At 39.4% G+C, this 18761-nt stretch overlaps 1 protein-coding gene across 1 annotated transcript; it reads left to right on the top strand.

Annotated features, from left to right (window-relative positions):
* The first annotated feature begins 7726 nt into the window (after positions 1 to 7726).
* Positions 7727 to 11732, top strand: LOC145776766 (NXPE family member 3-like). The gene is made up of 2 exons (XM_082587993.1): positions 7727 to 8496; positions 10407 to 11732. The coding sequence occupies exons 1-2, from the start codon at positions 7727 to 7729 to the stop codon at positions 11374 to 11376; spliced, it is 1740 nt and encodes a 579-aa protein (XP_082444119.1). The 3' UTR covers positions 11377 to 11732.
* Positions 11733 to 18761: the final 7029 nt, after the last annotated feature.

The following is an 18761-nucleotide window of genomic DNA, read 5'->3' as shown; positions in this document are numbered from 1 at the left end:
CTATTAAGATCTCAAAACAAATATTCAGCGTATTTTGCATAGTTAAAAAACGCTTGTTAACAACAGCTTTCATTCTTATTCGGATGACTAGGAAGGTAAGCTTCAAAACTATGAAGCAGGACTCAGGAGATACGAAGACTCACAGCAATTACCTTATTCTCACGACACTAAAAGTTACAAAAAGTTTTACAGTGCAGCTGATACAGTCAGCTACAGAAGACAGTTAGCAAATGTTATGTAAAGCATATTTAAAAAATACTTTTTGGAAAGACAGTTGAAAGCTTACCAGGAAACTGTTTTTCTCAACAAAGCCTTTGGTGTAAAGCAACTGAATACATTATTACCCGAATTCATTCCATTGCTCAGTGCCAAGCAGGAATTAGATTCAGTACCACTTTTAAAAAGTCTTTGGTATGACTCGACAGGGTATCGAAACCATGCCTACCGATTCAGAGGAGGACGCACTAACCACTAAGCCGGTTATGAGCATTTAGTGAATATCCATGCCTGATGGTAATAGCGCAATGCAGATTATTATAACAAGTTTATTGTTGGTTTGTTTCTAAAGTTAACTGCTGCATTCTTGCAATGACCTACTGATGATATTAGCCTACTATGCCTGTTCATAAAGTTGTGCTGGAGAGAATTTTATATTGGAAATCGCGATACACAACAAGATAACTTGACATAATTTGGACTCGTCGTACATTTTACTTGAGTAGGCTATATAATAACAAGGTTTATTAACTTCACGAAGTAGATTTTAACGACCTGTTTTAGCCTGATGCTGCGAGTTTGCTGTGGTAATAGCGAATTGCACTAGTCATGGTAGCGAAAGACCATATGCAGTTATCTAGTCAGCCACCACCACTAGCTTTGGGAACGTAGTTCCCTATAAGTTTAGTCATGTGCTATAACGAATGGTGTTGGATTCGGTTGGTTGGTTTTGAATTCAGTGAGGTGTTCTTTTATGCGGCTCTTTTGTTTGGCTTGAGGCTGCTGGCTGTTGAGATAAATTTTTGCTTGAATAAATTTCTTGCTTGCATGATGTGATGTCAGAGGTCGCTTCGAATATATCAATTCCACATTTTTGTAGAGATGAGTTGAACTCATTAAAGATACCAAATATGTCAAAAACCGTATATCTAATGTTCCCCATAGCTTAGTTGGTTAAGCACACCTCTTTATGCACAATAAAATCGCAAGATCAAACTTCGCTGGTTCTACTCTTGGGGTGTGCACTTGAGCAGGGGACAACTTAAGCAGGTCAGTTTTCAGTAAGATCCCAATGAATGCTATGGCACCGCCAACCAATCAAAAGAGTTGATTATTGCTTTGAATTCGCTTGGTAGTTACAAAAGAAAAAAAATAGATGTCAGGGGTGGGAATCAAAATGTCAACTTCTCCAACCCTCTAAGGCTCTAAACCAGTGCTTCTTAACCCCTGGGTCGCGACCCAAAACTGGGTCGCCGTTTCATTTGGTTGGGTCGCTGTAAGATGTGGTAATAAAAGATAATGTTTCTTGAGCAAAGTCAAAACTGCCTACCACTACTTTAGTTTTTGTAATTTCCACTATTCAAACTACGCTGCAGGTTTCACTGGACGATTTTGCCACACGCGTTTTGGATAAAGTGTACACAACAGTAGGCTACACACTACACTAGGGAATTGTAACAATTAATTGCTTCAAAAACCACACCAAACATAAAGATCGTGTCCCAGGAAATAGCATCATTTACTGTTTGAATTAGTTACCGGAAGTTACGGAGTTAAGGCTTTGACGATGTCCAGCTTGTCATAGAAAGGGATTTGGGTTCATTGATACGAAAATTTGATTGTCCCTAAAATTGCAAAGAATTTGGAATGGATGCGCATTCCATTTGCTATTGATGTTGATACCCTGCCTGAAAACTACAAAAGCATTTTTAGGTTTCAAGAGGAGTTTATTGACATTCAGTGCGACAGTGTAGCCTACTGATGAAATGTTTTAAGAAAGACACCCTTGGTCAATTTTGGACAAAAGTCAAGAATGAAAAGACTGTTGTTGGCACGCACGCAGCAAAAGCTCTCCTGCCAGTTGTTACTGCCTGCCTGTGAGAGGGTTTTGAATCTTTATTCTCGGATTGAGAAAACCTTGATAAGTTATTCCAGGTAGTTTTGCTTACTTGTCGAGCAGATGTTTTTAACTGCCGGTGCGAGATTTGTTCCTGGGGGGTGCGGACTTCCGAATCGTTAGCGTTAGTTGTAAAGGATTGTCTTAAATAGGTACTGACACAACACTGCAACGGTGATTAGAGTATGTGGTGCTTTGGAAATGTGAAGGTACCCCTTTATTTTCATGCCTCCCAGGTCAGCTCTGGCCCAGAGCAGTAGTACTTGTTAGGGCGCAAGGTATGGGCTAAATACCAGGAGTAGACTTGGCTCTTGTAGGTGAAATGTATAAGCGTACTGCAATGTACACGTCATAACATACTCTAACCAAACCCCCAGCACTGGGTTAAAATGCTCCAGTGCTTCTGGGAAAGGTTCTTAAACCAGAAAATAAAACAAGGAAAGTCTGATATAAAACCTAAAACTCAGGGACCTCACTGTCCTCGTCTCAGTATGCTGAGCCAGGGCAGACGACCCTTATTGTGTTTAATGGGTGAGGCCAGGATTTCCCACACTATACTTCACTTTAAAACTCCATAGCGCAAGCTCAAGTTTGCTTCACGTCTTTTGCATCTTCTTAACTACAATGCTCCAAGAAGCTTTTAAAGATTTTTCTGATGAAGATGGTATCTACATACGCTGCGGTATTGATGGCTCGCTGTTGGACTTTCGGCGTCTTAGAGCACGTACAAATACACATCTAATCCATGAACTGCCGTTTGCTGATTACGCAGCCTTGCCTGCCCTCACAAAGGAAGCAGTGCAACGCTTAACTTCTTGTTTCGCAGAAGCTGCCAAAATGCTCGGGTTAGTGATTAGCCTAAAAAAGGCAAAAGTGCTACATCACGCTGCATCTGAGGAAGTAATCTTCCATCCTCAATCCTCATATCTTTATCGATCAATCGGAGCTCAATGTATAGTGCAGCAGTTTCTATACTTAGGATACACCATATGTTCAGTGCTAAGGTTGACAAGGAAATAGAGTGCAGACTGGCCAAAGCAAACTCTGCCTTCGGAAGGCTTCACAGACGAGTTTGAAACAATCATGACGTACAAAAAGAAACAAAAATCATGGTATATGTGGCAGCCGTTTTAACATCTCTCCTTTATGGATCAGAATGCTGGGTGCTACATCGCCAGCATGTGCGATTCCTGGAACGTTTTTACCAGCATTATCTAACATTTATTCTGAACATTCACTGGGGAAAACATGTCCCAGACACTGAAGTCCTTTAACAGGCATCTATCTCTAGCATTGAATCATCTCTATTAAAAAGACAACTACGTTGGGTCGGCCATGTTTCTAGGATGGACAGTCACAGACTCTCCAAGATCACTTTATTTGAAGAGCTCTCCACAAGCCACCGCGATGTTGGTGCCCCCAGGAATCACTTCAAAGACACCCTAAAAATTCACTAAAATTATGCAACTTAGACGCTCGACATTGGATTAACTTTGCAGAAGATAGAGATGCGTGCAGGCTCACTGTGCATGAGAGTGTGGCCGTCTCCAAGTATGAAGAAACGCGTATCACCAAACAAGAGGACAAGCGTCGCAATCAACCTACAACCATTTTCGGAGCGAATAACATACAAAATAAAATTTACAAAGTTATTATAGTCCTTTTATCCTGTATGCTGCAGTGCGGTTGAAGGCAAAAGAAAAAAGTAATACACTCATTCTTCTAATGGTTTACCAAGCTAATTGTGAGTGGTTATTTTCCACGTTGGATAACGTAAAACTTTCAACATTAAACATAAAGTCAAAGCAGTTGAGATAAACAAAAATTAGAGACGAAATTGAATTGAGAGAACGTTTTCAACTGTTCTCAAAAGGCATCAGCTTTCGTTGACAGGTTTCTATTGTTCCGGTTGAGTACAGTGCATTGTTTCTACGTAATGTTGATGAAACAACTTTCTGCCCTTGGTGCTTTGATAGAAATTTGTTTTATGTTTTTTTAATTTTTGTTTCTGACCAGTTTTTTCTGTGATCTTCTTTTAACATGTGCAAACAAAGAGCTGACTTTTCATTTGCCATATTTTTGACAACTTTGAAATGTTCTTCAACCCGGTAATTTATGCTGCGTTCAGTCTGGCCAATAAATATTCCGTCACAATCATTGCACGGTATTTCACAAACAACATCACATTTAATTTGAAAAGGAGTTGAGTCTTTGTTTTCACATAAAACAAAATTATGCTCTCGTTTCTAATGCCTTAAGCCAAGCCTGTTTACTTAGAACAGTAGAGAGCAGTGGCGTACGCAGGGAGAGGGAGCATTGGGCCATGCCCTCTCCTGCCTTCAAAAAGTTGATTTGTTTTAGCGTTGTTGTGATTGGGTAGTCCAAACATGTTACTGTTCAACAGTGATCTTGGATAGCAGGGTTGTATTAACTGCCCCTTTAGACTTACTATGATGCTTTTCATAGTTACTGTACATATTTAATTAATTTAAAATCGGCTTCAACGCACAATTTTAATGAACAAACCCTTCCATGATTATTCCACAAATAGAAAATATTTTGCTGCAAACAAACTCAAACAAATCAGATAGGTTAGTTGGTGGGGATGAAATTTTTGCGAAAAAAAAGTGCGAACTGTTATTTCAAAGGTTGAAAAGCACTGCCTCTAAGTCTAGCACATGAAGTGTCTCGAAACATTCGCATTTTCAATGGCCAGTCGTTTTCAACCTTGGTTTTCAACCTTTTTTGGTGGAACGGAGCCCAAGTGGTTTTCAACCTTTTTGGTGGAACGGAACCCAATGAAACATTCGAAAAGCTCGAGGAACCAATGTTCAACAATTTAATTGCCTTATGCAAAAAACATCATTTGATTAATAAAATTAAATTAAAATACTCATGTTCAGATTTATTTATGTAGAATAAAAATACAAACTGTAAAAAATTACATTTATTCTCATAAAAAATGCGATGAGAAACTTTAGCCTGGTGTTTCTTGCACAAGTCTTTAATATTGGGTCGTGTGTTTGACAGACACACACGAAGTTAAAGTGTAGCAAATTTATTAATATAGTGGCAAACCTAATCAATATTTGATTATATTTAAGCAATATGCATATTGCATATACTGTAATAATAAAATAGACTCTCGGATTTGAATCTAAACTTGCGGAACCCCTAGAGTCTAGACTTACTGGCGGAACCTTAGGTTTCCGCGGAACGCTGGTTGAAAACCACTGCTATAGGCGCATCTTTTTGCGCAATGCGATGCACCTTTTAAACCAGTAAAATTCCTTTACCTCCTTGCACAAAGCAACTAATAGACATGAGACCAGTCTCAAAATGTTAACTATTGTATATGCAGTCCACAGACAAAAAGGCTTTAACTTCTGGAACGAAAAAGCTTCAAGATCAAACGGCGCTGGTTCGACTCTCGGGGTGTGCGCTTGAGCAACTCACGTTAAGGACTGCTCTCCATTCAGCGGCATCTAATGGATGGAATAGTTCCCCGGCAACAAGACTTCAACAATCGGAAACTTCACTCTGCCAATCTCGGTGACCGGGCCTGCGTCAGTGATCCGAAGCCTCTACAAGTATGCGAAACTGCCAGGATTAAGCTCTGCAAGAAGCTTTCCCAGTCCGAGGATAAAGATTCAATCAATCAATCAAATAGTTTTCAAGAACACCTAAAAAACTAAAATTGCAAAAAGTGCGTTTAAAATGAAAGAATAAAAATAACTTTAATTGGCAGACTCTAATGCAAATTAGCCTACTGCATTTCAGCATGTCAACTATTCTTACGTAAAAAATTGTAGAGTTTAATTTTTGCTAAAGTGTTAAAACTAAAATTTCATTTCTTTTACATTAAAAGAGTCTATAACCCAAACCTAGCCTGATGCCTTTTAGCTTCACTTTTTATAGGTCCAAGATTTGAGAAACACAATCCTAAAAAATGTACAGTAGACAGTCACTAAGAATAGGGGAGGCCAGTGGATGTCGATGGGGGAGGCGCACAAGATGGTTGTTTATCATAAATGAATGACTGGTTAACTATTGCGGTTTAATCTACTATTAGTTAACTTGGCGCTAACATGCTCTTTTAAATTATAAACAGACATAACAGACATGACATAAACAGACATAAACAGACATGATAGACATGGTTTAAAAGAGTTACCTCTCTACCCAAATTGTATCTTTTAAATTAATCATAGGATAAAGACCAGAACTCAGCGAGGATGTAATTTAGTAAACACTTATTTTGAAAAAGGCAGACAAACAAAAGAACTTAATTGACCAACATCAGGCCACAATTTTATTGTGATGGAATTTGATAGAGGGTTCACTTTGTTGTAGGCCGCCATCACATACAAAGCCAAACATCGTTCATCGAGTTCTTTCGACACATCATTGTTCTCTCGTCAGGAATAACAATACTGAAGTTTAGCTACATCTAATGAACAACAAGAAAATTACAGTTCAGAGATTAAATTTATCAACACTAGCACAGATACCTTTGAACTGCGCAACCTTGTTATCATCTAGAAAAATAATAAGTCAAAAACTGCACAGCAGAACGGCAAAGAACAGAAGACTGGAGGCGTTACACAGATAGGCACATATACGAAAAATTAATCAGAACAAACAGAGCAAAGAACGAGCAGCAAACAGAACTTCCTGTAAGTTGAGAGGCATGCAGACAACCATGCCTTTACCGAACACAAATTTTGAAAAAAGTATCTTAATTATTACAATAGACCAATATTACAATATTAAACAATACTTATTATTGTTATAATATCTTAATTATCAAAAATGTTACCAAAATTGTCATAATTTTTTTAGTTCTTACACGTAAAGAGACTTTGGAAAGAACGATGACGTAGTTTATTGGGATATCAAACGTTAAACAGTCGATAAATGGTCGAATAGTTCTACTTATGACTTATGAGATGATAGATGAAATGCTTGCACAAACGAATGGTTTTTCATCACTTCCAGCAAATACAGAAATCAAATTCTGAACAGCAGACGTCTTCGTCGATTTCAAAATAAATATACAGTACTACTTGCAACAACTACTTTACAATTGGCAATAACTTTTACTATACTGTATAATGTATATTCAATATCGGCTGAAACTCTACAATCGTTTTCAACATAACTTACTTTTTATTACAACTTCTATCCTCATAATACACAATTCTCAACACAACTCTAATATTAGTAATCAAATCACGCGGCTATTCATAACAAGTGTACTTGGACCAGAAGTTTCCAGAGACTAGGGTAATATTATATCACAAGAATTTGTTCTTCTGGTCAACCAGTCAAAGAAGTGTCCAGAATGTTACGTACTCTACACACATTAACTTTCTAAAAGCAGGTTTCACAATAACAAATTGCGTAGGTAACCAAAGTTTATTATTGGTCAACAATCGTCGAAACACCACAACACAATTTCGCAATAAAACAGTTTACCTATTCTCGAACAAAAATGGAACCTATACCGCTGGACTACGCATATTGATTGTGACAGACGGGTTACGAGTTTTCAAGATGCTTCGCAAAATACTTGAAAACAAAACTAAAACCTCTTCCTCTTGTTTTCTATAGATGTCGAACCGTAAGAAGATCGCAGTGACAACTGTTGTGGCACTTATTATTTATGCGGCCTACTGTTTCAAAGCGGTTTCATTTCTGTCTTATCGTCATGGGAATGAAGAATATCCATATCCTTTACCTCGATTGAAAAACGAAGAAACAGTTGAAAAAGAAGCTTTGAATCCAGATTCTCAATATTTTGGGATGATTTTCAAGCCAACTTACGGTATACCTGTAAGAAAAACCAACAAGTTCTCTTTTGAAGCATTTATCAATGGCTTACCTCATTGGTTAACATATTTTCCTGCTTTGTCAGAAGGTTTTGAAAAGTACGCAAAGCTTAATCCAAGCAAGAATTCAACAAGTTTCACATCATCTGCATTGCTGATCTGGCTTGACAATCGGACAATGTATTATGTTGGTGACATTTTCAAAGTTCGCTTGCAAGCGAAAGACTTTCTAAGTCGCAGCAAAACTTTTGGTGGAGATTACTTTCGAGCAAGATTACTTAAAACTATTTCAAAAGAAATCAGACAAACTCCATTGAAAGACGGGATTCCATGTACGGTTGTAGACCATTGCGATGGAACATACACAATAGAAGCAAGTTTGTCTATGGAAGGGACTTTTATGCTCGAAATCACTCTTGTTCTCTCAGTCGAGGGAATTTCCCGGCTTCATGAATGGACTGCTGGACGATTCCACCAAGGCTTTACTTTTGTGGCTGCTCTGTCATCTCAAGAAAGTGTACATTGCAATGTTGATCTTTCGTTGTACGACAAGTAAGTTTGTAGAGCCTACAACAGACTGCTGACCATAATTTTCGTGATAGCCTACATTGCAGTTTGTCTAGCCTATTCTTTATGTTACTAATTAGAATAAACATTTGTGAACATTAAATATTGTGTAGTCTACTATTTATAAACTACTTATAATTATGTAGTTATGTAGGCTACTGATGAACTACTTATAATCAGTGTTGTACGTTGACGCCGTCAATTTGACGGCGTCATTTGACGGTGTCAACTTTTTGTTGACGCTGAGGCTAGCGCTGTCAATTTATTTTTCAGTTGACGGAAGTGATAGCGCCGTCAACTATTTTGCCGATTTTAAGCGTCAAGCGCTAAGCGTCATTTTTTGTTTTCATGGAAAATCTCGTTTCACAATAAGAGTTTCACAATGCATTCTGGCCAGCGCGACTCATCCGAATTACCAGTGTTTGCGTTGGTTGGAATGGCTCTCTGGTCTCTGGAATACAAGCGGAAGAAGTTCGCCAAATGGTGATCACCCATGTATTGAGAACGAGGGATCAGAGACTGAAAGCGAAAAATCCATGAATGGCATCGCGGACGTTGAATATACTTTATTTCAAGAGCTCTATGCCCCTGAAAAGAGCGATGTTGGTGCAGTGGACCTCGTTAAAAGATTTATGCATGCTAAACTATCACAGCACGCTTGGAACAGTGATACCTTTCCGAGTAAACGTTTTCAACTTGTTTTTGAAATACAACACACCAATACCAACCAGCGCTGCTGTGGAACGCATGTTTTCACTTGGAAAGGACAATATGCGCAGGGGCGTCGGAAGCGGGGGGGGGGGGAGCAGGGGGAGCGGATGCCCCCCTGCCCTCAAATTTTTGTGGATGGGGAAGGAAGAGGGGCAATGGTGCCATTTTAAGGTCATGTAAGCTCCTGCACACTTTGCAATATAACAATTTATGCTATTCGCTTTTAGCCTAATTGTAATGTTCTATTTTTGCCTCAAAATAATATTCAAGACACAAAATTCTCCATCACAGTAAGTTATATTACATCATTATAAAATAGCATGATGCCCTTCCGTGCCATTGTTCTTTGTATAGCGGACGCTTGTATCATTACTCGATAATGAGCTGATAGATGAGCATTATCGCTATATCTTATCTTAAAACTTAAAAAAAAAATTGGCCTTTCTGCAACAAAAGTGCCCTTTTTTCATACTCCTGCCCCTCCAGTCAAAAATCGCTCCGGCGCCCCTGAATATGCGTCCAAACGCAGCAGATTGTCAGACAAACGTTTTGAAATGCTTGTTTTTCTGCAAGGAAATAACTAATTATATAAGCTGAGCAGCTAATTACAATACAGTCTCAAAACATAATACCTGCTCTTTATTTATAGCTATTGTTAGCCTGAACTTGGTTGAAATATTTCCGTTTTATGAGACGCTGGCAAAAAATAGCGCTAGAATTTAGCGCTGACGCTGACGCCGTCAATTTCTTTAAGAGCTTACGCAGTCCTTTACGCCGTAAAGTTTTTAGGCAATTCGCGCTGACGCTGACGCCGTCAAATTATTTCAATGACGCGTACAACACTGCTTATAATCATGTACTACTGATGAACTACTTATAATTATGTAATTATGTACTACTAATGAACTACTTATAATTATGTAATTATGTAGGCTACTGATGAACTACTTATAATTATGTACTACTGATGAACTACTTATAATTATGTAATTATGTAGGCTACTGATGAACTACTAGAATGAGATGGCAATTAGTTTTGCTGCTTTTTCTAAATCATTATGCAATATGCAGAATATACAGTTTTTTCTAGTGCAACTGCAAAACTGGAGGAGTATAAGGTTATACTGCATTTAAAAGCCATTTTATGGAAGCAGCGGTGACTGCACTGTTAAATTTTCTTTTAGATACAAAGACAAGGACCTTTGCGATTACAGCAATCCCAGAAATAGAGAACCATGGTTTTGTGAGTGTCCGCCGTCTGGAATTTGCTTTCCAATCGAATTCATGCAGAACGTGGATCACCACATCAACGAGCCATTCGATATTACTTCAGAATTGTCCAATACCTTTCATCAATACAAAACTGTTATTCGATCAAGGGTGGTTGTAAAACGATCACCTTTGGAAAACCCCAATAACATCGACTCAGAAAAATCATTTAACAATGGAATCCTCAGATCATCAGGTTATAGTAATCATGGTCGATGGGTGTCGCTAGAGCATAATTACAACCACGCTTCCCTTCAAGATTCCATTGCTTGCTTCCACAACAAAGTCGTGTATATGTTTGGCGACTCAACTATGAGGCAATTCTTTAATCTTGTTCAAGAAAATTTCCAGTTAGATTTAAAAATTTCCAACCAGACAACCTATTGGTTTCGACCGCGAATGGGACGAAATGCAGCAAGAAACATCACAATATACATGCGAGGGCACGGACCTCCTGTTAACAATCCGGGTACAACCGATTCCAGGCCTTACATAAGTGACTCCTTTGAAGGAATTGAAATTGGAGGCAAAGATGTTGTTTTTTTGTTGAACTTGGGCTTACATTTGCTCGAATTTGATGTAAATTTTTATCTTCATCGTCTTAGAGGAATCAAGGCAGCCATAATTAAACATTTGAAAAGGTTTCCAGATACTAAAATCATCATAAAAGGAATGAATGTGTCCAACATACCTAGCCGACCCTTTGAATGGTTGATTTATAGATACGATGTTTTATTGCGTGAGACTTTCAAAGATCTAAAAAGCGTTGTTTTTGTTGATCTGCATGGTATGACATCTTTATGGCCGCTCACAGCAGATTATCATCCTCCTCCAACCATTTTAATGCAACAGGCATTATTAATTTTCAGTTATATTTGTGATTGAAATATTTATTAATTTATATAGTAGGCTACTCACTTCGCATAAACGCGACGCTTTGTCTCTTTCTGTCGTTTTTACCTAGTTTTCAAGGTTTGTGATCTTTTTTTGCATTAGCAGTCATAAGAATTTGTAAATCGAACTTAGCTAACTGCTCCTGCTTTATGCCGGCGTAGGTCCTTTGCCTATTATAGCCTTTACCAGCAGTAGACAAACCTGCATGCAGCCTAGTCCTATTAACAATTTTAAATATCTTTCAAACTTTTCTCCAAATTATTGCAAGAAATTTCATGCATCGTATTTACTAATTGAAAGGTTATAATATTGTAGCCTACTCTCTTAGAATATTAAACTAACAATGAATGTGATGGACCATTTATATTTTACCTTTTCATTTTTCGTTACAAGCGTGTTCTGGACAAAGAAGTACGTCACAGAATGGGAAAACAGTAGCCTAACACCCGAAAGCAATTAAAACCTGCTTGAATATACATGTTTGTATTTGGAATGTAGGCCTACGAGGTAGCCTACTAACGATTGCTAAATGGCCTTTGCATTTTTTACTTCTTCTTAACTCGCATTATTAAGGCTGTTACTGCAGTGACGTAGCCAGGGGGGTTTTAACCCCCCGTTTGGCAAGCGTGTGACGTTACGATATCGAAAATGATGCTTTCAGACTCTTTACGTCTCTAAAACAAAGTTTGCCTAATTTTAAACGAAACTGCATTAAAAGAGCGAGTTTTGCCAATACCAAACATTCAAATATCTCAGCCAGGAATTAGCAACAAGAACACACAGAGACTTAGCTTTGTTTCCGAAAAATGCCGAAAAAAACATGATCTTATCCTTTTTCTATGCCACCAGATGGCATCATTTTACAGGAATATTCATACACACATTTTTGTTGAAAATGCTCTCAGAATGCACTAAATTCAAAGTAATCTTTCAAAATTTTCTGCGGGAGGCCCCCCAGACCCCCGCCTCTGAATATCATCTTAAGCGATCACGCCGTCGGGTTCGCCCGCCGGCCGTCAAACCCCCCTCCCCCCTTTCAAAATTCCTGGCTACGCCACTGTGTTACTGTATGTGTAGACAATGTCTCTGCGGCGACTTGGGCGGACCATAAATGGAGTTCTGAATGGAAGTCAAGCGCCACCAGACTCTATTCGTTCATCTCCGACGCCGACACACGCCCCATCGGCCTAACACTACCAAGACAGGCATGGGTGCGCCTCAACCGTCTCTGTACGGGCGTCAGGCTTTTCCGCTCAACCATGCACCAATGGGGAAGGGCCTCTTCCTCCTCCTGTGAATGTGGTGCCGAGGAACATACCGCAGACCATATCATCAATGATTGTTCCATCTTCAAGCCACCTAACGGAGTGGGAGGTCTGCGTGTCATGGATGATGAAACCAAAGACTGGCTGCTCTCTAGTAGCCTTCCAGTGTAGTCCGGGAACATCGTGAATCTGGGGTGGTAAAAGAATAGACCCTCGGCCCCAGACGCTCACACGACGACGACGACGAATGTCATACCATGGCCTATTTTTACAGAGTCTTGATTCTCTGATAATTACGTGTGTTAGGTTGCACAATAAAGCTGAAACGATAAAATTTGTATCAACTATAGCCTACCGAGATGAGGTGTGGCACAGTCATTCTAAGGATTTTTTCAAGTTTATTTAATATGGCTTACCGCCACATTGATGTGCTGTCACGCAAAAAGTCTGCAGCATCAAGAACAATAGCCTACAAAGTTTCAAGTAACCATTTGAAAAGATGCTTTGCAAGCATTAAGCTTGTTCCTGTTAAAATAAATTATTGTCTTAGCCGCGAAATTACCTATGACATTAGTTTCCAATCTAAATTCTATAAAATCACAAGGGATATGGTACGGATGAAAGTTTTGAAATGAACAACAGATTGATTTAGACTTCCACCTTAACAACCGGGAGGCACAGGGAGAGATATACATCAAGATTGATGGGGAACGCCTGCCCTACTGTGCCGAACCTACATACCTCGGCATAACCCTGGACAGGTCACTCACGTACCGCCGGCACTTGAAGTCACTGCGCAAAAAACTATCTACACGCGTCGCACTTTTGAGGCGATTGGCGGGTTCCGGCTGGGGAGCTGGTGCCAAAACTCTTCGTTCGTACAGCTACCCTAGCCCTTGTTCATTCCACAGCTGAGTACTGCGCGCCGGTCTGGTGTCGTAGTTCTCACACCCACCAGATTGATACCGTCATCAACGACGCACTGCGTACTGTGACTGGATGCCTGCGTCCCACTCCAACGGACTGCCTACCCATCCTAGCAGGCATCCAACCCGCTGAGCTACGCCGTAAAGGAGCCACAATTTCTCTCGCTCGCCGCGCTTTGGACTCCGATCATCTCCTCCATGCAACATTCAAGAGACCACCACCTATAAAGCAGCGGCTGAAATCAAGACGCCCCTTTGTGCCTGCCGCACAACAACTCCTTAAGAACGCAGAAGAACTTGGTTTAAGTGCGGCACACTGGACGAACCACATGTGGAACACGGAGTGGCAAAATCACACCTCCACGCTCCGTGACTTCATACCCGACGCCGATCCACGTCCACCAGGGATGTCCCTCGCAAGGCTTGCGTGGGTCAGGCTAAACCGCCTGCGAACTGGCGTCGGTCGCTTTCGTTCGGACATGCACAAGTGGGGCCTGGCTCCTTCATCAGAATGCGAGTGTGGTGCCACGGAACAGACCGCAGACCATGTCATCTACCACTGCCTAACCCACCGGCCTCCACACGGTGCGCATGGTCTGAGGGTCCTGGACGACGAGACTGCTGAGTGGCTGAAGATTTCCTGCCCTCCAATCTAGCCTGGAAAGATCGCTCATACGCCATCATCATCATTGATTTACCCCTTTTGTGGCAAAAAATATAAAAAGAAATATCACCGTGTATTCTCAAGGACATAATCCTCCCGTCAACAACCTGGACATGGAAGTTACTAGCTTTTAAATTAGTGATTTTGGTAAATTCAGGTGAAAAATTCGACTGGCAAGCAAAAACGCTGTTCCGTTGTTGACTTCGGGCTTCGGCTACAGCAGCTGCTCGAATGCAATGCATATTTTTTATGTCAATTGTCTTCAAGGAAGTAAAGTTGCAGCTTTTAAACATTCCAACGAATTTCCAAAAATAAATTCTTTTAAAAAAGGAATGACATTTTTTGCATCAACAAATTTTTCATTGGGTTGGTGGAGAAGCAGAATGCAAGGAGTTAGTTCGCGAGACTTTAAAAGACGTGAAAAGTTTGCTTTTAGTCAAATTTATGTGACATGAGAAATGTGTATCTACTTGCTGTAGACTGCGTTTCTTTTATTGCAGTAACTACAGTATGCTTGAACTTATTGATTTTTTACAAACAAATTGATTTTTACAAACAACAAACAAACAAATATATCCATTTACACATAAAAATAAAACATAACATTTGAAAAACGTTTTGGAAAAGTACGAGATATTTGGGTGGTGCAGTTGCTTTTCTTGGTGACCCAATCTGGTGTCGCTGTCTACAAAAGCTAATCTAGTTTGGCAACTTTTACTCTAATCTTGAAAGGAAAAAAATATAAATCTCTGGATTTTCTTTTGAAGGTCAGCTGAAGCTTATAAACGGCTACGACTTTAGTTTTCACAAAATACCTTTTGTTGTGAAAACAGTGTTTCAGAGTTTGAAGTCATTAAACTTACTCAAGCGTTATCGCCTCCTAGAAGACCTGCAAAAAAGTTTCTATTGAGAATAGTTTGTTTTGCAAAGTTCTAACCTAGACAGCAAACTCCGTCATTTTTACATTGATTTAACGTTTGCCGAGGTTGAATCAATGAAATGCCGGAGGATTTTGTTATCTGGAAGCGCATTTAGGCTACACATTAGGGCGATTTTTTGTCACTGAAGTTACTTTTTTTGGTTGTGCCAATTAACAAAAGAAATGTAGGATTGAAATATCATGGTTGTGGGGTCAATATTTAAGAAGTTATAAACTTACCAAAAGTCACTTTTTGTGTTTTTAGGTTACTTTTCATTTGTTAACTTACTTTATTTTGCATACTTTTTTGCCTAATTCCCCTATTTATTTATCTTTCATTGCTACTGGAGAGATGAATTTGCATTCTATGTAATGCCAAGACTTTTAATATCTCTTCTACTATGGTACGGATTTTTGGCTTGCTCAAGCCCATGCTTGTTCGTATCGCGTGTATTCCCGAAAATTCGTAAATGTTAAGTAATTTTTTCGATGAAGCAAATTGTGATAACTATATTTAGCCACTTGTTTTCCCTGTAACAGCTAAAGTGTTGGATTGCCGCTTGTCTATGGAATTGCGGCAGTAGACTACATGTAATCTGCATGTAATGTTTTTGTTTCTATCTCTTTTTTTCTGGAATAGCAGGGAAGGACATGTGCATAAAAGTGAAAGCAATGCATTCGGTTGGCCCTTACGGCTTTTCATTGTTTATTTGCCAATGCTGGTTGTTGCTTGGTTAGTTACTCTTTGTTTCGCAAATCATGTGCTTGTTGCATTAACCTTTTCAAACGGTAAATTTTCAGGTAGCGTAAGCCGCGTATTATAATTTGAGTACAAATTGAAACTAATTTAGATGCTTTTTATGTTGAATTGCTGCTATTTCTTTCTTTCGCTTCCTTGTTTTCGTTGAATAAAGTTACTTATTGGTCACTTTTCCGCAAAATTAAAGTCACCTTTTCGAGTTTTTTAGGTTACAAAAAAGTCGCCCTACTCATCATGCTTTTTCCTTTATGACTAATCCTTTGAAATGACTCAACAAACGGAAGTCAAAAATACATTTTTAACGTCCTTGAACATAGCAATATAAAAGAACACAACCCCAAAAACAAAGTTTTATTGATAGACTATAGCAATATAAGATTGTTTCAGCACTTAAAATATGGAGAAAAAAAGTACCATTTAAAATAACTACATATATCGATGTTATACCATGAGCTAAAAAGACAAAACAGTTTATTAAAATCTAACAAACATATTTCACAAACAAACAACAATATTTTGCTGTTACGCTCTATGCCAGGGCTACTCAACTAGCCGACGGCGGTCTGAATCCGGACCTTCTGGGCGTTGATGGTGGACCTCGGGCTTGTGGAAGAATAACCTCATTGCCACATTTCCGGGTCTCTTTAAATAGATTTCAACCAATTTCTTCTGTGGTAATTCTAATAGCGAGGGGAGGAGGGCTTCCCCCTACCTACCCCCAACAATTTGTCAAAAATCTAAGTCAAGTTACATTTTACCTAAAAAAAATGCTTCGGTACTGATAGTTCAACTTTCGTAGTTGCATGTGAAATAACTTATTCACCAGACCGCTAAAAACACTCAACTTGTCAAACTGGACCTTTGTTAACATTAGTTGAGTAACCCTGACCTATGCTTTTACGTTACATTCAAGGGATCTTAGTGCAATTCATTTACACTGTGTACTGTAGCAGGGGCTCCGGACACTTCCTGAGAGTGGGGGGGTAATTTAGGCAGGGCGGGAATGATGTTTTGACATCGACAGGGGGCTGATTGGTTTATTTCATCACATATACTTCTGGGAGGTCGCCTCCAGACCCCCTTTGCTTTACTGAAAGCTTCAGTTTCTTATACGTACAGCGTCTTAGGCGACGTGTTTCGAGCCGAAGGCGCAAAATTTTTGCTTTTCAGCACGATTTAAAATCAAAAAAGATTTCAACGAATCTAAAATCGCGAGCAAAAGCTCTTTAACATTTGCCACATTTTTTTAAGTTTTGAGACAATTTTGACTGGAAGAGGGGTCGGAGTACCCAAAAATCCCTCTTAGTATTCTTCCTTGACTCAAGTCCTCCAAACTTTGCACAAATTTTGCACATAAAAGGTTAGATTTAAAAGGTCAAAGCTTTTACTCAACTGAAAATAGAGAGACGTCTTGATCGATACTACAGGAATGCCTACCATCTGCGCCGTGTAAGAAATGACAGTAAACAAAAAATGGAATTTTACAAATAATAACATTATTTAAAAATAAATAGGAATTTTACTTGACTCAGCAAATAGCTGTCCCTTGCCTCAGCTATCCCTTGCAATCATTCAATTTTAAAAGCCACCCTGAAGTAAACTTAATTCACTTGTACAACAACCTTGCAAAGGCTTTAATAAAATAGAAAGCAACTACATCTGCAAATAAAAGGATACATAAATAACTGCTTCCGAACGTACATAATGCTGCAACAACAGAACTGAATGAATGAACGAATGAAGAAAACGTAGAACCAAGGCGTGCAGAAAACAAGGCAATAATTAACTGAGTACTAAGCTTGAGGGACAGAGCGCCGTGCTCAGAAACACACGACATTCTCCCCCTCTCAAAATTGCATTATATATAGCACAAACACGCAAAATATAGTTCATAAGCGTAACTTGGACAGCAGGCGTGATTTTACATGAAATCAAGCAGACTGCTAAAAATATGGCACTGCACCATAACGATCAACCGAACGACGAATACGAGTAGATCTGCGTAAGTGTGTTGTATCAGTGGTGGGCGAAGACGATGACATAGAGTGATCAGTAGTTTCACGTTGTACAATGTCGCCATCGTCACTACGCACACTTAAATTTACATCCGGTGATGTTGAAGTCACGTCATTATTTACAAATCCATTGGGTAGAGCAATAGCCTCACCATTCGCCACTGGAGGAGGCAAACGTGTTAAGTTTGCTTCGACTAGAACATCCTGGTCAACTGGTAAAACAGGTTCATCCGATTGTCCCAATGGTGCAATATCTTTGAGAGAGACCGTTGTTTCTCTGCCAGAAGGAAAACGAACACGAGCATAGTTAGGGGTGGCATGCATGAGCTCTACTTCGTCAACAACAGGATCATACTTTGATAAACGAACATGACGCCGTAGAAACACTTTATTTGGTGTTGATAACCATGTCGGCATAGAAACTCCAAATGACGATCGACGTTTATACACAAATAACCTTTCGTGAGGCGTTTCATTTGTAGCGGTGCAAAGCAAAGAGCGGATAGAATGCAAAGCGTCGGATAGCACGCTTTCCCAGCGCGACATGTCAAGTTTACGAGACTTTAATGCTGATTTCACTGCAGACCAAATTATTCCATTATATCTTTCACATTGTCCGTTTCCAGGAGCATTATAGACAGACGTCCTACTGCATGCAACACCATGACTATTAAGATACGATGATAGTTCTTTGGACATGAAAGCCGAGCCCCTATCGGAGTGTACATACGCTGGCATACCAAACAACGCAAACAATTGGTTTAAACAAGAAATAACAGTTCGGGCATCAGTACTTGCACAAGGAAACGCGAAAGGAAAACGAGAAA

This window comes from Aplidium turbinatum, chromosome 9, assembly GCF_918807975.1.
Source record: "Aplidium turbinatum chromosome 9, kaAplTurb1.1, whole genome shotgun sequence".
Taxonomy (NCBI): domain Eukaryota; kingdom Metazoa; phylum Chordata; class Ascidiacea; order Aplousobranchia; family Polyclinidae; genus Aplidium; species Aplidium turbinatum.
Note: the sequence above shows the minus strand (reverse complement) of the source record. Positions and strands in the feature narration are given on the sequence as shown.